This window comes from Oxyura jamaicensis, chromosome 20, assembly GCF_011077185.1.
Source record: "Oxyura jamaicensis isolate SHBP4307 breed ruddy duck chromosome 20, BPBGC_Ojam_1.0, whole genome shotgun sequence".
Classification (NCBI taxonomy): Eukaryota; Metazoa; Chordata; class Aves; order Anseriformes; family Anatidae; genus Oxyura; species Oxyura jamaicensis.
In genome coordinates this window covers 7,724,892-7,745,765 of record NC_048912.1, presented here as the reverse complement: position 1 = coordinate 7,745,765, position 20,874 = coordinate 7,724,892, and the positions used below count along the sequence as shown (strand labels likewise).

Genomic DNA, 20,874 nt, shown 5'->3' with positions numbered 1-20,874 from the left:
ATAGCAACAGAAGAAACCTGTATAGCAAGAGAAGTCTTTTTTTTCCTGTTTAATCTACTGCCTGTTTTTCCTACCTTCCTCTTTCTTGCAGCTCGGCACTTGCAATAGCACAGGTCTAAGCCAGAACTGCCAAGTAGGTTTTGACTCATCTGTTTTTCCTTTTATTTTAGAAGCCAGTGGAGTTGCTGATTGGCAATCATGTCGGTCAAACTCACATTTGTCTCTCCTGGGGATGGCGGTGGTATCAGCAGGAGTTGTTCCTTCACTGGATTCAGCACGGTGCAAAGCAGAAAATTAGCGTAAGTAACACCAAAAAAAGGCACCTGATCATTTGGACAATGAACGTTAGGTACTGTGAGTGTATTTTTTTAACCAAAGGCATGTGTATATAGAAGTTGTTCCTTAATCTTGATCTTAAAACTGTTGAGTGTTGTCATGGTTCACTGATAAACAGGTACACTTTACACTATACTATCTTACTGCTATATACACTTTCAGCTGCCTTCAGAGGCAGCTGAACTTCTGGTTTGTGAGAGAGATTTTGTATCATACTCTTAAATGTCCATTTCTTTTAGAAAGATGTTGATATGAAAGGTGTTACCTAATACCTATTACAATCACGGACCTCCACTTCTCTCCTGTGTTTCTGCAAGGTGAAAACCAAATGTGATCACAGAGAGGATCTCACTTGCTAGTACTGAAGTTGGTCAGATAGAAAAACCAAAAAGATATGGATAAATAATACCAAAAAAACAGTTTTCTGCTTTCCATAAAGTAATGTTTGGGATCTCAGCATGCTCAAGAATTAGTATTAATGTTCCAATAGGAGGCATTTTCCCCTGATGTCTGTTCTAGTGACCCTGGCAGTAAAAGATGTGTTCTGACTAATAGCAGATAATGACTTCAGCTTTCAGATAAAATGGAAGGCCTTCTGAATAGTTATGGTAATTAAAAATCTCATAGACTTTTAAAAAGATGGTGATATTAACGGTGAATCCTGGCAAAAAATGCCATTGATCCCAATTAAAATTATCGTGGAGTTATTTAAGCGGAGTAGCATTACATGAGAGGAAGGACTGCGTTCTGGCAATGACACAAACTAGAGGAAGGGAGGAAGACAAAGAGGCCAAGAAAGCTACTGCAAATTCACTACTGTCAGTAACAGGTCAACAGTATAGCCAAGGTTGCAATCCAGTCTTTCAGTTTTCAGTCCAACATGGTAATTGCTAAACCATGCTGCACTGTTTTTCCCTTTTTGGTTATCACGAATTGTTTTGTAGCCTTGCTTTATGCAGATAACTGTGCAGCTTTTCTGCTAGGAGTGTTCTTGTTCTTTTTCTTAATTTAGTGATCCCTGTATAGCGTGGAGTGCTTTCTGAAGATATGATACATAAATAGAAAGTAATATAATCTCTGACAACCAATGCATGTTAGAATAATAACAAATCATTTAGAAATATCATATGCAGGTACTGGAAAGTATGCCTCTAAAAGTATCGTATCCCCAAAAATTCCTATTGTGTATCACTAAAATACTGGAGTCATTTAATAAAATATATTTTCAGAGAACCAAATGATTGTATTATCCCTTTAGGTAAACATAGTGTGGTAAAATATGAGCAAAAATGAATTTCCAGCATGACTGTGATGTGATCAAAAAGTCTTTACATTTGAATAAACTAATTTGTTGTGGAAGCTGGAAAATAACACCACCTAGCAAAGACTGGGCATCTAAAATCACACCAGTCATAAAGATCTTGAAGAAAACACTGACAATAAATTGTATAAGCAGACTTGAGCTCAAGTGACATAGTGGGAGTTCTAGCAGGGAAAAGATCTACCAGGAAAGGGGCTGAACAGCTGTTTCTCCAACAAAGATACAATCCAGCAGGGTAAGAATGCTCAAAACAGAGAAGTTTCTATATCCCTTAAGATTATTCTCTTACTTCTAGCTGCAAAGGTTTTCTAGCCAAATGCCTCTCTTTATGCATTTTTTATGATGTTGCTTTCTGTTATTTAAATGTTTAGACAGACAGTTTTGTTCAGGAATTATGACATTAAGAAAAATTTTTGTACTACTCAGTAACAGCCTGGTAAACACCCAAGAGCCTTCTCCAGCATAGCAAAGAAATTTTCTAATCACCCTCTCCTAACTTCTCTCTCTCAGGCACTGTTGCAAAACACAGCAGGAGATTGCGGGGCCCTATGCAAGGCCTATCCAAAGGATGACACACAAATCAGGTCCACATGGAGATTCTTAAGCAGATGCTAAATATACTTTTGCATTTGTTTAGCAACTTCCTTTTGGGGCTCTCAGTCAGACACACTATTTCATTTTTCCCCACAATGGAAGTAAATATTAGTAATGATACCTGTAAAATAGGAAATCTGATACCAAAATTACTAGGTTCACAAGGGAAAACGACATAGCATCTAACATCAGGTACTATCCCTGAGGTCCTAAGCTAGCCCTTCAACTTCTCTATGCAGTGCATAGGATTTTAAACATCAGTGCAGATGAATACCTATGGGCTGCATCACTCACTAGGAGATACTGAGGAAAAGGGTGAGTTTTGGCTGCACATCCCTATGTAGTGCTTAGCTGCTATACATCAAACTGAAGGGAAATGGTTTCCTGAATTTAGGATTTGCAGTCTAAAACTCTGTAGGTAAACATCAAAACTCTTTCGTTCCCCAAAAATAAACAAACAAAAACCAGGAGTAATTTGGGCTATTGAATTTCAAAAAGATAGAATTACCTTATATGTTCTGTATGGTATCTTGCCATTTGGAGTACTCATCTAAAACATGAAAATGAATACTAATCGTTTCTTTGCATGAAAGAGTTTTAACTTATGATCCTTATAAGAGGATCTTTCAACTGTTGTTATTGGCTGGACTGTTACTTCCAGTGTTATTCTTGTTGAAACCCTCTCATTTTGCATGGAATACTCAAAGATTCATTATCTTAGGGAAACAATCCCGCTGCAAGTTTCTAATTTAACATTTGTGTTCCTCGTTATAGGTAACCTGAGTTCCAAATGGTTTGGTTGATTAACACTTTACATTAAGCCATCATAAAAAAAAAATAAGATAATTGTGGTGAAGAAACTAAATATCTAGTACTGTTTGGCAACAGAATAGATGTTAAAAAATAAAGTGGAAATTTAGCACCAGGATAGCTAAAGTAGTTACTTAAAGGTTTCTAGAGTAGGACTGGGAACGGCTCTCAGGTTTGCTGGGCCTAGGATTTAATCACCAAGCTCAATAATGTCCTTAGGCATTGAGTCACATGCCTAGACCTTAAGGCAGCCAGTGGATAATTATTAGCCTGTTGGAGATCATCATTTCCCCAGGTGAGCTGAATTTAGGATGAGGATTATAGAGAAGGTGGAAAGCTCCTTTGAGTGCAACCAGTTGGCTCAGTCTCATAGAACAGGAAGCTTCTTTAGCTGATGTTATTTTAGAGCCTCGACTTACAGGGAATATTAACTAAAGCTAGATAAAAATAATTAAGACTTAAAAGACTATATTAGCTAGAAGCCAAGCAGGAACCTAACAATCTGAAAGAACCATTTGCAGAGAGTTCATTTTCTGCTTTAAATGTGGTAGATATATAACTAATGCTTAGGGATATTGTAATTCATCAGGTTAGCACAAACAATCCTGCATGTGGGACTTCTGTTAGAAACAGTATTTGGTTTTGCAGTTGCTTTTAAAAGTAAGTGAAGTGTTGCTGAGAAAACACTGTAATAATTATATCTTGTATGTAATCTGGGCTTGGTAGGAGGCTTTCCTAAAACATGATAGGGCTTTAAGTGCTCCCTTTAGTGAGTACAGGCAAAAAGATAGCTGTTATTAAAGGTTTTTTATGTTAGCTCTGTCAATCGAAGAGATAATAGCTTATCCAGTCACTTTGTAATGTTTGAAACCTAATTGTGCGTGTTTGTCATAGGCTGTGCGCTTCTTCTGTCCAAGCTAGTACTTAGAAGTGTAAATGGTTTAGCTTATCTCTGGAGATTACTGGTAGCTGGAGAGCAAAAGTCTCTTGAATTCTACTTGCAGTTCGCAGTTGTTAGTCCTTGAGCAGATCAAAAACTTGTTGCCTTGTTTTCCTGAATTGCAGGTGAGAGTCAGAATGGCAACATCCATGTGTTGCAGCATGAGTAGATCTATAGTTGACTCAGCAGCTGATGTGAATATATACATAGTATTAGGCCCTCAGCTAGTGGCCCAACAAATCTGTTAAGACAAATACTAACAATATGATCCTTTACCTGTTCCAGAAATTAGCTTTTACTAGTCTTTACTACTCCTTACTTAATGTCCCCTGCTTCCTGAAGAAGTGGGGGCCTGCACAATTCTTCTGCCTTTAAAAAGAGGCAAAAGAGAACCACTAGGCTTCCTTGAGTCTACTTCAATCTTGGCGAAGGAACCATTTCTTATTTTTGTTGGAGTCAAAAAAAAACTTGTAGCTTTTCTTCATTGGGTATGTGGGGCTGGGCCTTAGCGTTCTAATGTTATCCATTAAAGCGTTTCCAGTGTGTCCAAGAGCTTTACTCCTTGTGATAAAAATATATTGGATTTGGAAACTGGAAACTCCCTGGGTTAGGCATCTCTCTTCTCACAGGTGATGTGTTTTTCATCTTTCCCATATTTCTCCTCTCTTTCTACAGAAAGTCTCTCAACAGAAGTTCAGTGAGATCAAGAATGTCACTGAAGTCCCCCAAGGCATATTCTTCACTGCAGAAAGGGGCAGTCATCTGGGATCCAAAACCACTGCAGGTGAAGAAAATTTTTGAAGCTTTGAAGAAAGGACTTAAGTAAGGACTCTTTTTAAATATTGTAACTTACTGTACCTAGTCATGCTGCTTAACTTTGTGTATGACATTGTTCTGTCTCCATTTGCCATTTTTTAAGTAACGTGCTACTCTGGAGCTTAAGAATCTTCTTTCATCATTGGGTGGCTTGTCGTAAGAGAAGGGTCTGAGCAGATCTCCCTGAAAAAATTAATTGACTTGAAGTGGTGAAACAGATCTGTAGTACAACTTCATCTTCTTACGGCAGTGTAAATAACATCACTAAATGTGTTACTTCAGTTTTCTTGCTTTTAAAGTAGCACTATTTCAGAGTTTTTATTATAGTTGACTGCTGTCATCTATGGTTGTAGGCCATGTTACATTAGTAAAGACTTGACTAAAAAGGCTAAAGGCCCAATTTGTCCATTTCTTCCATCTGGCAGTTGTGGGGTGTATGTTGCAGACATAACGGAGATCAAAGAACAGGCTGGCAACCTGAATCCGGGGGCCTCTGGCTTTGAGGAAGCTGTCAGTTACATCACTGAAACACATTGTTCATTGCTGAAATGGCAAATAAAACATAGATGAGCTTGCTTTCTTGGTGTTACAGGCCAGAAGCTGAGAAGTGGTGGTAAATGCTGTTTGCACTTCTCATCTTTGACTCCATTAGTGAGAGGAAATTGATGAAGCTTTGAGTCCTGAAACCTTACTATATAAAATCTGAATCATTAGAGTTGATGTTGATGGATCTGGCCTAATATTGCAGGAACTTCATCTACACCCTGAGGCAGCTGTTGGAAGATAAAATATTGTCCCTTGGATCTGTAAAACCTGTTACTTTCCTGTTACTGCTGCCATCCCACTAACAGTTGATTCATGTATGTTTTTGCGGGCGTCCCACTAATGAAGTTCATTCCTATATGTTTTTGCTTTCCTCAGAATTTTGCTACTGTATTAATTATGATTATAGTTTTTTTTTCTTAAGGAAAGAACACAAAAAGCATTGTAATAATCTATTGCACGCTCACATTTTTATTCCAATAAAGAACTATTAAGTTCCAGCCCTAAAAAAGAAGAGAGGGGGAAAAAAACACAACAGTCAATGTCTTATTAGGATTTAGATTTAAAACAAATAAGAAATTAAATGTTTTTGCAGAGTTTAAAATTTATCAGAGCTTAGAGAGAGAAACCATAAAGTGGATTAGAATGTTCCCAGTTCTACAGGGAATACCATATGATCTGAATCATGCCAAAACTGAGTAGCTAACTAATTGACTAAAGTAACCTACAGAAAACAACTGTATCAAATAGCAATAGGAAGTCCAAATTTTAAGTAGATACAGATTAAGTCCATTTGGTGCAGGAGTGACTTGAGTTTTCAGAACAGAATATGTTTTATGTGCCTCCTCCTTTATAGCTATAGCAAATAACTCTTTTCTGTTAGCCATCTGGATACTGTTCCATCAAGCTAGCAGCTCTAACATGCTTAAATCTAAAAGTGACAAAGCTCTCCTAAAGGAAAGTGAAGTGTTTCTTGTAACCAGCCCTGGCTACTCCTCCACTGGGCAGTTAACAGCCAAAGGTAAGGAGTAGGCTGCTGAATGCTGCAGCCATTGAGTATCTTGAAGGATCTGTTTTTGTTAACAGCAAGAAAAATGAAATGCATCAAAGCAAATGTGAAAAGTACAGCTGTCTAACATGAAGTTATTTTGACTGCTCAGTGACTGTTTATGTTGTATTTAGCAGGTGACTTTTTCTTTCCTTTTTCAACATAAGAGGAAAAAGTTACCTAAGTCTGATCTGTATTAAAAGCAAAATTGGAAGGAGATGTTGTCAGCAGAAATAGTTCAAGGCATTGTGAGAACTCCAAAGGGATAACCCATGCATGTAAGCAACTCTATGGGAGCCAACTGGCACCAAGAGCTTCACACCTTGCAAAATAGTTCCCGTTCTGGAAAAAGTAACCGTTATGTTAAGAAATTGTCTAATATGCTAAAAGCTGGTATTCACTTCTGTTTGCTAATACACTAAATGACATCTGCCATATCTTAAGAGTGTTTCTATGAGCTTTGTTCTGTAGCCCAAGTGTTTCATGTTGCAGTTCTTTGACTTTGTACGATGGAGTTGATTTAAGACCTACTCCTCAGTGACTGTAAGAAAAGACTTGCTGAACAAATGAACTATTTTTCTACCTTACAGAAAATCTTCCAGAAGGCCAAACAAAAAATAGAGAAAAATTTAAAAGGAACTTTGGGCTGTGTTTTAAAACTTGCTGTTCTCCTCCTACATACCTCCTTTCTTCTTGCCTTCAGTAGTTCTTCGAGCTCTACTGCTTTTTACCTCACATTTCCAGAATAAAGCTTATTGTTGGGTAGCAATATTGAACATCTGTGGGCACTCACTTTATACTTAAGTTCCTCTTCTTGCAGGTGCTCTTGTACATCTGTCTCCTGATCCCCTATGAGTGTCCTATATATGGGACAAATATTTACTTATGGAAACCATCCTTTCTTGTCTGTTAACCCACGTCCCTCTATATGGCCATTCAAATCTCTAGAGAGTAAAGCAAGAGAAGTCTCCTCTAGAGATGGAAGCTGCTTTTTAACATGCTACTGAAAAAAAATCTTTGAGATAATGAATGTACCAGAAGAACATAACACTTGAGGTTTTCTTTCTCTCCAGTGAATACTTGGAAGCACATCAGGCTGAGTTGGATTATCTCTCTGGTCGGCACAAAGATACAAAAAGGAACTCCAGATTGGTATGTTGCTCTTAATGGTAATACCTAAATGACTTTTAAAAGGCTAGCACAAAACTAGATGGTATCTCTCACTTCTGGGACTCCCAGGGGTTTTACAGTGAAAACACTGAGGTAACATCCAGCAAAGCAGCACACTCTAGAATTTACGAAGCAAGTTAGGTCTAGATGTGAGAAATGAAGTTAGAATTTCTTTGATGTTTAGACCATGTTCCTTTTCTTACTTAGGTAGTATCTCCTTGTGTCTGTTCAGTGATCACTGAGTCTGTATGGAGAGAAGCAGAAAGACCAGGCTTTGTTCTCAGTAGTTGGTGAATGTGTCCTAGCAACTTAGATTCTGCTGTGTTCACAGTTCCCTAGAACTGTCAGCAACAGTCCTAATGAAAGACAGCTCTCAGGTCCAATTTCACCTTTCATTTGGAAACTAATAGCTAGACAAAAAAAGCCCCATGCACCATGACCAATGAACATCCAAGTCCTTATAGCTGATGGTGAAAGAATTTCTCATTTCAAGCATCTGTTGGGGTGTTGGAAATGCCAAACCAGCCGCATGCAGAAAATGAGACTAATTCTACAGATTTTTGTCTGCTTGTAGTAAACAATACGTCTTAATTTAGTGTCACTAAATGCACAGTGAGTTTTGCAATAAATGTCAATAATAAATGTCAATATTGCTACTATACATGCTCTCCTGTTCAGCCTGTGTTTTTTTTCTTTCAGGCCTTCTACTATGACCTGGATAAGGTAAGATTTGTGAAGATAAGATGAAATATTGCAGGTGAAGGGAAAAAAGTGATGCTTAATGTGTTGCTTAAAGGCATGTTTAGGAAATACTGAAATAACTAAGTCCCCGTTCTTTCTCCCCTTTTCAAAAGCAAATTCGCTCTGTGGAGAGATATATTAGAAAATTGGAGTTCCACATAAGCAAGGTAAGGAGGTTTTATATGTTGTATGTGTAAGGTTTACATTGCTATGTAAACAAACTCTCTGAATAGAAAATACTTTAACTATAATTTGTCTGAAGGGGAATAATACTGGGTACTTTCTGAAAGCTGTAACCACTCTGTTACTGAAGGAGGGGATTTTTATTTATTTATTTTCTTGAATGGTTCTATTCAGGCTGAATGTTTGGCACAGCCCAACCTGAGCTTGCCTGTGAAACCAATTTGCGTACTCTGCTGGTTTGTTCGGAAAACAAATAACTCTGCTTTCGGAAGTTTTACACATTACCCACCTGCCCCCTTTCCCACAAGGGGCCTAGGTGGGCTGTTCTTTATCATGTATGTCTGCTATCTGCTTCCAAAGGAATTAAATCTCTCCTCTGACATGGGTAAAGGTGTGGGTGTGTTAATGTATATTGAGGGAATTAGCTTCCTGCTCCCTGAGTAATTTTTCCCCAACAGAGTGTTACTCTACTCCCTGTCTTCCAATCTAATAATGACAGAGGGAGTTATTTCTCAATATCCCCTCCTTCTTTTGCAGAAATATCTACAAACTGTTGCACTCTGATCAGTCTGTAAAATGCAGGAGTTGCATTGTGGTGCCATACCAAGATAATTGGTTTTGGTTGTGGGCGGTTTGAGTGTTTTTTTTTCGCCCCCTCCATTAAAGACTGACAATGTTCCTTCCTGAAACTTATTAAAACTATGTCAGGGTAATTCTTAATTCTTTTCCTCACTACAAAATCTTGAAGGTGGAAGAACTCTATGAAGCTTACTGTATCCAGTGCAGACTACGTGATGGAGCCACTAACATGAAACATGCCTTTGCCTTGTCTCCTTCCACCAAAGCCTCCAGGGAGAGCCTAGTGGAGCTCTACAAGAACTTTCAGGGATGCACAGAGGTAGGGAATACCGCTCATGTGTAGTGATGATCTGACTGTTTCTTAGCCAAAAACGTATCAGAACTTGCTGTTGGCTTTTTATTATTGGTGGGGGGGTTAAAAACATAACTGAAATACAGATACATAATGCAAATTGAAGCTTGGGAGATAAAAACCTTGCAGGCGAAACTCTTGCATTCTGTGTGTTTCATCCCCCCCCCCCTTTTTTTTTGTCCCCTACTCAACTTGGCTTTGTGCATTTGTCAAGACAACTGAAAAATTGATTTAATTTCTGCTTTAATACTGGAGTCAGTTATGACTTCCACTGGAAGTAATGTGATGAGAATTGAATACATCACAAGTAAGCCATGCTATTTTTGTAGAACAAGCAGTGGAAGGTAACTGAAGGTGAATTGCTTAAGCATTTCCATTCTTTTGTGCAGAGGCATCACAATTTTTTATCTTAATAGTGGTTTAAATGGTCTCTTCGTTGGCCTCCACTAGTGCAAATGTTATTGTTTATCAATTAAAATATATAAAAAACCAGCCGTAGTCCTTTAAAGATAAGATAAGAAAATGGTATGCATGGGAAGGGTAGCTACTCCTTGCTGCTTTTCAGTCCTAGTGACTGTTCAGTCTTTCTTCTAGGACATGTGCTTTATAGAAGGGGCATTGGAGGTCCATTTAGGAGAGTTTCACTTGAAGATGAAAGGTATGTTCTTATGTTTCCTTCAAGATTTATCAGATGAATAAATATTTTTTAAATAAATCAGGTTTCTATATAGGAAACCCAAAATTAATGTTGGTTGCTTCACTATTTTTCTGAATCAGACCCTGAACAGAATTCTGGCAAACTTGTTTGCTTCAGTGCTGTGAAATAGATCTGAAATGGTATTTTTATACTCTAGTACAAAAACTGACAAGTTTTCTTTCTTTGTCTCAAATGAAGTTTTTCTAAAGAGGTTTGGGCTATAGGGATAGCTTCTGCGTGGAGCTGAGCACAAAGGGGTGTTTACCAGATCGTCTCTTTGTTTATTGTAAGCTGAAGCTTTGTGGGACGTTGTGAAACTCTTCAAATACTAGAAGTTTTCCTTTTCTTTTCAGGCTTGGTGGGCTTTGCACGTCTCTGTCCAGGGGACCAATATGAGGTGCAGTATACAGTGATTCATTTTGCCTTTTATTTTACTGCTATGAATTTACAGTAGAGGAACCAGAGTGCAAGAGTGTGACATGTAGAAGGCGAGCGGGTAAACAGGCTATGATAAAACCAAGCACTGCTCTGGTGAGGACAGCACTCTGGTATGTTCACTGGTTGCTCTGGCCTCTGAGACTTAAGAGAGAAAGATTTAAGTGTTAGGAGATGTTTTAAAAGATGGCAGTGATTGTCTATAAAAACCAACCTAGCAGGTCTTTATCTTCAAAGTTGCCCTAGGATCAAGTAATAGTTGCTGCCTGTTTCTTGGAAGACTGCCCTTGGCACGATTTGAATGCATCTCAGTATATTACAGGGTTGCTCCCCTACTTGTAGGGGTTCCAAATCAATTCCAATGAGCCTTGTATTTCAGTACCTCTGCACCAGATAGACATAGTTTTACAAGTCTTCTGGAATGGATGGGACGTGTCATTAGACATTGGTTTAAGGTGTTAAATCTGACAGCCTGAACCTTGCCTCCAGTCTTCTACTTTATCCAAGTTCCTAAATGCATAGTGATCAAAGGAACAGTTTTACCTCTGCAGTACTGGAGCAGAGTGAGGTTTGTGGGACAAAGAGTGTTCTGAGTTATGTTGACCCACCATCCTACTCTTTGTGGTTTCCAGGTTTTTGTGCGACTGGGACGCCAAAAATGGCGGTTGAAAGGCAAGATTGAGACTGACGACAGCCAAACATGGGATGAAGAAGAAAAGATTTTCATACCTAATCTCCACGAGCAGTTTGAAATCAAGGTGTGGTGTATAATGGTTGGATTGGAATCAGTGTGTTAACAGGTCTTCTGTCGTATTGCTTACCTTTTAGCCTACCATGCCTTTGTCAAAACTCTTATGTAGCTTTATTTTCCTTGGCATGTAAAAATAGCAGTTAATCAACGTGCCGTGTATTGAACAGAATTCTACTTCTGTTCCTCCTTACTAGTGCTAGGAACACTGTGTACTGTACTGGTGCATTTGCTTTCCCATGTTCTGGAGTCTGGTGTATGTGTTTCTTTAAAAAAAAAACAATATCTAGGACACTGTAGGGTAAAGTTTAGATGTGGAGACACAGACATGTATGTACTACTTGTATTACCCATGTGGAATATTAAGTACCTGGAGTTCTGCTGTCTATTGAAAAAGAAAAATGGGTATATGGAAAATAAATCACTGCACATGTGCATCTTGAATGTGTGGTTCAAATGTCCCCATATGTGGGTGTGCTGCAGATTTTGTCATGTTTGCATTAAGTGATGCTCCATGTCTCCAATAAGCTAATGGCATTTATATGTCAGTACAAGGTGTACTTTAGTAGTATCGGGTTGCTAAAGAAAGATAAAGTACCTCCAAAAGAGGTCATATCTTTAACAGTAAGGGACCAGTGGTAGTGGTCTGTGATACAAAGGTGATATGTGGGTATTCCTTGGAGGAAGCTTGGAGTATTTGTGGACCCTTATGCAGCTGGCACTGGTTCTGGTACATACCTAGCAGGTGGAGTTAATCCTTAAACAGCAGTCCCAGTGTAGTCTGGCATCTTTCATGGGCTGGACTCTGCACTGTGACTCCTGTCAACCTAAAAGGAGCTGAGACCGAAGTCTGTGCTGGACCCTATTCTACTAGGAAACTGTGCCAGTGTAGGGTTTCAAGTTCTGGCAGGGATGTTAAAGTAGCTATTTCAATATTCCCCTCCTATCTGGCAGCAAGAAGTGGGTTACATAGGTGGGACTTCTTGGCATCTTGCCAGCACAGCCTTTAGAAATGTGCTTTTATAACATGTTTTTGGGTGCCGCTGTAAAATGAAGATCAGGTGAGAAGCTAATTGAGAGGCCTTTTTCCTGTAATAGTTGTAAAAATGTTTATTAATTTCTATGACAATGAATCACTTTGTTTCATAAGAGCTAATGCAAAGCTCTACTTTTTCTGTCAGCTTATGAAAGTCTACTGACTAATGTTCTCCACACCATTCTTCTTTCTAATTTGTATTTAATCTTTACCCGGAACAAATTCATAGTAGGTTTAAAAAAAATAAAAACTTGTAAAAGTGCCAAAGAACTTTCTGAGAGGAGCCTAGGAGCACAGCTTTTGCTAACATTTAAAGGAGATGCAGGCATGGAACTAATTCCTGAAGTGGACTTTTGGTACTTGTGCCTAAATTCTGTATTGTTTGATGGTTTTTGCACTTGTTTTGGAACAACTTGATGCAGAATACATGTACGTTTTCAATAGCAGAGATTTATAGCAAATGTTTGATTTAGTTTGTTTTATTTAAGTAGCTGAATAAACCAAGCCCAGGCTGAAAAAAATGCAGGCCTGCATCTGCATTGATAATGAACTCAGAGCTGCCTGCAGAGCTAGAAGGAAGAACTGATGCTTATGTTCAGATTTTGCTCCGCAGCTTAGCTCAGAACAGTTAGAAGGGTCACAGCAGATGGGGACAGCTGCACTTCTAGATTCTTCAGGCAGCTTAGACCTGAAATATTCTAGTGTAGGTAGGCTAATATACTTGCTTGTGTTATTTATATGTTTTTATGACAGTGTTCTTGTAATAAGATGCAGGCTAGACTCTGTACTATAAATGACTACTAGAGCTAGAATTTCCAAATTTCAGACTAAGTTCGTTCTTAATCACAGTCCTCCAAGCTGTGTTATTAGAAGTGCTGTACAGCTCTGTCTCTTTCCACTGCTCAGGCATCTCCTGTGTTAGCAATCCATGGCATATTCCTTGTGGGATTATTGGCTCACAGCAGTTTAAGATCCAAGACTTGAGTACTGGGGTTTTGAATTTGTTGTGGGCATCTGAGCAGATCTGAGCATGGGACATTTACCTTGCCGGACATATGACTCTTAGGATTGTCTGCTAAGATAAAAATGGATATATTTGTCTCTGCAGGTGACAGAACTGCGAGGACTGGCCACTATTCTAGTTGGAGTTGTGACATGTGACAGCATAAACTTCTTTACAACCAAGCCTCAGGCAATCATTGTGGATATAACTGAGCTGGGCACTATCAAGCTGCAACTGGAAGTCCTCTGGAAGTAAGTACGACTTAAAATGGGAAAAAAAAAAAAATGGAGCCAGAAAAAGTGAAATAAAGATTCTTAAGTATGTCACTTAGCAGCATTCAGCATTGTGGCCCTCTTTCTATTTGCAGAGCAGGTGCAGGATAGATAGAAGCCTCACACTTCCTTCCAGCAACTCCAGCTGCTGGGCCTGATCTCTGAATCTGTGGGACCAGCCCTCTGGAATTGGAGCACAGGGTGAAAGGGGCAGAACCTATTTCTGTGACCCTTCAGTTCTTTCTACTGTTGTTACCACAGCCATGACTAGCCACAAGAGCTGATTGTAAGCTTTCACTTAGTTTACATCTCTTTTGAATGAGCATTCAACTCTAGCTCCAATCAGTGTATGTACATAAACAATCATAAAGATTATGAAATGAAACTACAAATAGCAGCTTCTGAGCACAATGGGGAAAAAAAAACAACAACACGTACTTGGAATCTAGGACAATTGCTTTTACCAGGCCACAAGTCGTTAAAAATGAAGCTTCCCTGAAGACTTAGCACCTTCATATTTGCACTACAATCATAGTTCTTGATATAAGGCCTGCCTGTGCACAGCAGGGAAGCTTGGTTACAGATGCACATTTAAAACAGTTGGTTATTTTCATGGTGCCTGTGACTTGTGAAATTGTTTTATACTTGTTTGTACTAGTTTTTGTAGTTGATTACTGTTATTAAAAACAAATTCTCACTTTTGTGGATGCTGCACTGAAACTTCTTCCTCACTCTAGGCATACCACTATAGATTTTTCAGGTTGTACTGTTACTTCTGCTTTGTTTTCTTATTTGGGTGTACCACTGCAGCCTTGCCAGGCTTCATCTTCTATGCTCACTCTAGCTGGTTATGTCTGAGGTGTATGATGAGCCTAAATTAATCCTTCCCCAGCAGCAGTATCTGATATGTATTAATTTGTAGCTCTGTCTACAGATCACATGATAACTCTCTGAACTTATTAAGATTTTTTAATAGTAAGAAAATGAGTGACCTGCTTTCCTAAGAATCTCTGAAGAAGTGAGGAAAATGATTAACTCATTTTCTACTCATTAGCTACTGCTTTTTCTTGGGTTTGTGAGGGTTTTGGGTGTGTGAATACCCTGATGTAACCTTGCCTGTAGGATGGTGTGTTTTTTTTCCTGCCTTCCTAACATGGAAAGCAGTTATACAACTTGGTAAGCTTAACAACAGATCAGATGGTACTGGGGAAAGAATCTCAGTTTCTTGGGCAGTGAAGACAGCAGCTTAATGCTTGGGACTGTCAGTGCACACTGAGCATCTTGTCTGTAACAAATCAAAACTTCTTAGCTTTTTTCTGTTACTACTGTGCAGGGATTAAATTTAGTTGTTTTAGTGAAATGCCTAATTAAATAGTGGGGCATCCCCACTTGTATGTGGCTCACTGTGGTGCTCAGTTCTTCCCAGCCCACGATGTCAAAGGAGCTTTTGAACGTGTCATCAAAAATTGGCCTTTCCAGAAGGTCCTTGTTAAGAGACTTGTGGATTTAGGCTCTCTCCAGGAAAAGCAGAAAATGAGCAGTGTTTAGATTAGGAAGGGCACTGTGTAATGGCTTGCAGGCCAGACTCGCTCATGACTCAGCCTTATACAGTGCTTCTCTGACCTAGGTGGCTTCTTGTTTTCGTAAAAATCACCAAAAATTAAAAATAAAAAATTTGTATGTGTTTAATGTGTGGTCTGCCAAATAGATCTTACCAAAAGAGAAACATTTCCTTGCCCTTAGGGTAAAATAACCAGATGTATTTTATAGTCAGGCTTGAAAATCAAGTCTTAATACCCTATTTCTACTTTTAATTACCTTTGGAAGCATAATTTGACTTGAACCTTAATTGTTGACATAATTAAACCTTGACATAATTTGACTTAAAAGTCTTTTAAGCCATGAACAGAACTGCCACATGAAGGTTGTCTGTTGCAATTTCTATTAGAGTGCTGAGAAACAGTTTTCAGGTTGACTTTCTGGAAGATGGGGAAAAAAGAGCTTTATTGATGAGCATACTGTTTTCTGTATGCCTTTTGTGTATACTGTGGTTCTTGAAAACCCATTCTGTTGAACTGTAAATACAATTGGGCTGAGACATAAGGCTTAGCAGCAACACCTGAGACTTATTTTCAAACACACACTGCTCCAAGTCAACGAGAAACAAACTCACACAGCAGGGTTCTGTGTGCACCTGTTGTTTATGGCAACTTCTTACCTCCTGAGATCTAACATTGGGTATCAGTGTATGTTTTGGTGAGGTGCTGCAGCTGCTCTGAGGGTTCTGAAGCCTCTGTTACTTATTTGAGAAGCTGAGCCGCTAATTAGTTGGGTAACAAAGCCTTATTCCAGAAGCTTGCTGTGATCATGCGCTGTATGTACTCATGGCAAAGCACATACATATTCTCATTTGAATCTGAAAGCAGACACGTTCATGTTACAATTATTGAAAAGTGTGTGGAGTGAGGATGGTGCAAGCTGCATGATACCTACTTTTTTAGTGTAGAAACAGATTTTAAAATGAAAGACCTTTTAAAGACCAGTTAAACTTTTGGGTTTTGACATTTGCATGTGTTAGAATTGGGGAAGGAAGTAGAGAAAGGGGATATGGGGCTTATATGGGCTCTTAGACACCCCTAGCAAAGTCAGGTGCATTTATTTATTTGTCACTTCTTCCCACTCACTCCACAGCGCACACACACACATACCTCCAAAACTCCCACTGGCTTTAATCTGGATGTAAAAATCATCGAAAGCCCTGTACACAGCATTAGGGCAGAACGGACTACAGGCAGAATACTGTTTGCAGAAGTGCATTTCTTATAAGGGAAGTCTTTTCTCCATGTGATTTCAAGCCTAACATCTGTAGAAGTCTTCTTTGTTGAACTCTAGGTATAAAATTTGGTTTTGCCCTTATGGAAAGTGCATGCTGAGTGATGGCACACTTGTGGTGGAGATTGAGATCACTTCTTTTGTGCTAACCCACACAAATGGAAGTCTAACAGGTTTACTTCATACTTGCTCTGAGTTTACTTGCTTGTCTTTTGCCACTGTCAATAACTGGCATAAATATGTATGTATGTTACAATTTTTTTTCTTCCAAAAGAACTGTATGGGGAAAAGCCCTTCCTATTCTGGGATATTGTATGGTTTCTAGATGATAGCCTAAGTCTCCAAAGCAAGTGACACTCATGACTGAATTTTTCCAGAAATGTACAACTTAAATTACGTTGATCCTTGCTTGTTGCAGCAGCATGCTGGTCAGACTGCAGCTTTTGATTGGCAAAGGCAAATCCTGTGGCATTTGGGACAACCATCACCCAGCTTTTAGAGCTGGCAACAGCTGAGCTGGGAGGAGGACTAGCAGTGATGCACTTCTTTGGTAGTAAATCCCCCTTGGAATTTCTCTGTGTATGAGAAGACTTCAGCCACGCATCTCTGCTGTGTTTCTTTTTGTGAAAGGTGTTGGGATCCTACCAAGTGGAATCTCCAGAGCACTTCTGCACAGAAGGCAGGCTGGCAGACTCTTCCTCTTTGACAGCCTGTTTGTTTACAGGAATGAGAAGCTGCATGGTGATAATTCAGGGTGTTTCTATTTTCAAAGATAAAGAGCTCTAAAGCAGCTGCTTTTTCTTTAAGACCTAAACAAACCTATCAGCTATGCCCAAATATCCCTGAAAGGCAAGCTTTCACTACGGACCTGCTTTGTGAGAAATCTAAGTGTAGAGCACTCTTCCACTTGTAGATGTATATTTTCTTTAACTAGGCCACTGCTCTTCTGGCCTCTAATAAAAGTTCCTTCAGCTCCTTTATAGATTATGCCATGAGGGGCATGAATGAGCTTGGGCCTGTTGCAGAATTGCTTTGCTGGCCAGTTTGGCAGGAGACTTGGTTTCTTTTGCCAACCTAAACAGCGGTCTGAATTCTCTCTCGTGAAGGACAAAAAGAAAGCCTGTATTCTCGTCTCAAAACTTCAGTTAGCGCCCCGTTCTGGGAGCTAAGGGCACCAGCCGGCCAGAACCACTCTTGTGATTTCTGCCTGCTTTGAGCATATGCTGGCCTGGCTCACAAGGGTTCCTGGAGGAGGAGAGAAAACCTGAGGGGAGAATAAAAAAAGGAAAGTCTGTGTTTTTTTTTTTTCCTTTTTTTTTGGGGGGGGGGGAGAGAGGGGGGCAGGGAGGAGGAACACAAGGGGGATACCTTCCTACTGACCGTCCTCCTATAGACAAAAACTTCTATGAATAGATGCTTACACAGGTATGTTTAGGCAGCATTCCAACACTATACTGCTGTGCTTTGGATCCAAATGATGTTTCATAGCTTAGTCCAATAACAAGCTGTGCTAACCTTGAAATTGGTGCTCATTATGCCACAATGACAGCAGAAACCAAACTCGGATCACTCTGTTAAAATTGCATTGATGTTTTCATGTATATTCATTAGAAAAGGAAAAAAGAAATCTCATGACTCGTTAACAAGTGAGCCTGCTCCAGCTGACCAGAATTTTTGTTGGGATTAATACAGGTCTGGATCCACAGGCTTAATGGGCGTTCAGATATGAATATTCACCGTGAGCTCTTTGGCCCTATGGCTGTTTAATAGATGGTGGGACTGGACAGAAGGAGGCTGGTTAGGACGCTGTCCTGCCAGTGGGAGAAAGGAGTTCAGAGCATATGGAGCTGAAGACAGAATTGAGTTCAGCTCTTCTGGGCTCTGCACCTTTACTTATGTTCCTCTGAGGACGTAATCCAGGAATAATCCAGGAAGGGTCCTCCTTACACACCCAGCAGAAAAATGGAGAAGGGTGAAGAAAGGGTGGAAATCTCAAGTATTTCATCCCCTCCGCAGGGTGGGGGTTTTGATAAAACATCTCTCTGGTATCCGTGCGCAGTACTGGCAAAGCTGAGGCACCTGAGTGTGTCAAAGTGCAAAGCTTCTGAGGTCATGGGAGGTTCAATCTACGAACCACAAGCTTTGAGTTGTGAAGCTCTTCAAGGTCAGGCTGGGGACGTGTTTCGGACATGAATGCTGAAGTCCTGCAGTGGTGCTAAGGCAAGCTAAAGGAGTGTCATACTCTGCATTAGTATTGGCCTTAACGAAGGCATTGTAATGTCATGCATTTCAGTTAATTAGTCATAAGCAGAGGCCAACACGTGTTTGGCAATGTAGAAATAGAAAGAGGACAACAAAAATGATCAGAGAGATGGGGTCACTTTCATCACAAGGAGAAACTAAATAGGCTAGGATTTTTCACGCTTGAGAAACTGTTGGTGTGTAGGCGTAGGTGTTTGCTGTGCAGAGTGTGAAAAGGAAGCGACTAGCCACAGAGGACACCCCAAGTCAAAGCACTTGCTCTGTGTTTCAAAGTTAAATAATCAAACTTCTGCATCCTTCTGACCTACACAGATTTTGTGTCAGTGATCACAGTAAGTGGCTAGACAAACTAAGGGCAAGTTAGTCTGCTAGTGACGATTGATGGCAATATTCCGCTTATAAAGTCTGGCAAGTGACACATCTAAGCTATGGATTGCCTGAAATTTGAGTATACGTCTGGGGAAGGCCTGCTACAGCCGACCTGTCTCCTGTGCGTTTCCTTACTGGCTTCTGTCAATGTCAAGATGTTGGGTGAGATGGGCCCTTAGATCTGTCCCAGCATGATGCTTTGTTTGCTGTACAGTGTGGAGCAGGATGACAGATCATACCCAAAGAGCTTAAAAGCAAGAGATGATAGATGGTTTTGAGCAGACTTGATTCTTTCTAGTGTGTGTTCACCCTTCTTTTCCCTCTCTCTGCTATCCTGCAGTAACAGTGACTGCCTGCCTGTGCAGAGGGCAGCTCTGTCGCTGTTTTCCCAGAGTGTACCAGTCATTGTCAAAGGGGCGAGATGATTTACATTGTTATTCCTGTCCCTTTCCTACCAAGTGTCATTTTGCATTACTGCATTGCTTTATTAAAAGCTACTAATGAAAAACCTGAGGAATGGATCCCCGTGTCTCAAGAAGCGCCATGGATGGAAGCAATTTGCTTCCATCAGTAAACATAGCAGGCTTTGGCTGTGAGGTTTTTGCTGTCAGAAATCTGATTTATTTTCTACGTAGTGAGGCAATACAGATGGCTGTTAATGTGACTCCATGGAACTGGCCTGTTTGATGAACCCCAGCTGGGTGACACCGGTTAATTTAGCCAATTAACCTGTATTAGGCGAGCTCCCATAGCGTTACCTTCATGCTGAGGATGACAGTGATGAGTTGCGCGGCAGGATGCTGTCCATGTGCAACATGAGAAGTTAAGAGGAGGGAAATTAATTACAGTTCTCCTTAACTGTACTTTTAATATTTCCTTTCTATCTGATATGGCGTGTATCTCACTAGCTGTCCAGTGGCTATCAGCAAGCAACCTGTACCGTACTTGCCAGCACTGTTGGTCACGTGGAAACTACAGCAGGACAGGGAACTTGTCAGACTGCTGCTGTGTTGGGCTCTTCTTCCAAAGACTGTGGCACAGGTCCCTTCTTAAAGGGTGTTGTGAATTCTGTGTAAAATAGACACTATTTTCAACTACTTCCTTCTTTCTCTGCTGGTGCAACCAAAGGTACTGGTCAGGGAGCGGTCCCTCTTCCCTTTTATTCACCCCGTTGTTTACTAAATGTCACAATTCAAATCCTGACTAACCCTGTTGCTAGAACGTAGCTGTACTTTCTGGTTGTACTGACACATGGGTTTCTGTTTCTTATGCTACAGACCCTTTGACACAGAGAACCTGTTTTTGTCACCTGGAACCACTGCCAAGTTTTCTGTGGGTAGCAGGAAGAACTCTTTATACAACTGGACCCCACCAAATACCCCCAGCTTCAGAGAGAAATACTATCTGGTGAGTATGCTGAGGAAAACAAAATGCAAAGTGCAAACCTAGGATGTGATTTGAGGATTAGAGTAGGCTTTTGAAGAGCAAACTCAAAAGTGTGGAAACATGTAACATTCTAGAGCCATTGCAGGTTATCTGGGGGCTTCTTCTTTTAAAAAAATTATTTTATTTTAACCTCTATTACTTTGACTTCTATTTTAGATTTTGTAGAAGAAAAGAAATCTCTGACAAATATGCCTCTTGGCAGGCAGAATGGTGGGGATCTGGGCACATTTCTAATATTCTATAGTGGGAATTAAACTAGGATCCAGTCTCAGTAGTCATGGTAGTCATGGTGCAGAGCAGTATCTTAGAATTGTTATGTAAAACAAACCTTCTTCTTCCTC

General features: G+C 39.9%; 1 protein-coding gene across 10 annotated transcripts in view; it reads left to right on the top strand.

Moving 5' to 3' along the window:
- The window catches only part of RIPOR3 (RIPOR family member 3), a 51,355-nt gene that overhangs the window by 22,192 nt on the left and 8,289 nt on the right, over window positions 1-20,874 (top strand). For 4 of the 10 annotated variants that reach the window (XM_035343873.1, XM_035343874.1, XM_035343876.1 and 1 more), the window contains 11 exons: window positions 171-299; window positions 4,677-4,823; window positions 7,482-7,560; window positions 8,278-8,301; window positions 8,433-8,486; window positions 9,251-9,400; window positions 10,028-10,091; window positions 10,484-10,527; window positions 11,198-11,323; window positions 13,458-13,603; window positions 20,365-20,494. In XM_035343873.1, coding sequence (XP_035199764.1) covers window positions 199-299; window positions 4,677-4,823; window positions 7,482-7,560; window positions 8,278-8,301; window positions 8,433-8,486; window positions 9,251-9,400; window positions 10,028-10,091; window positions 10,484-10,527; window positions 11,198-11,323; window positions 13,458-13,603; window positions 20,365-20,494 — 1,065 coding nt within the window. In that variant the 5' untranslated portion in view covers window positions 171-198. Of the gene's footprint in view, window positions 1-170; window positions 300-3,298; window positions 3,357-3,386; window positions 3,722-4,065; window positions 4,127-4,286; window positions 4,490-4,676; window positions 4,824-7,481; window positions 7,561-8,277; window positions 8,302-8,432; window positions 8,487-9,250; window positions 9,401-10,027; window positions 10,092-10,483; window positions 10,528-11,197; window positions 11,324-13,457; window positions 13,604-20,364; window positions 20,495-20,874 lie in introns of those variants that run through there. The other 6 variants (XM_035343880.1, XM_035343881.1, XM_035343877.1 and 3 more) reach the window with 6 other exon arrangements.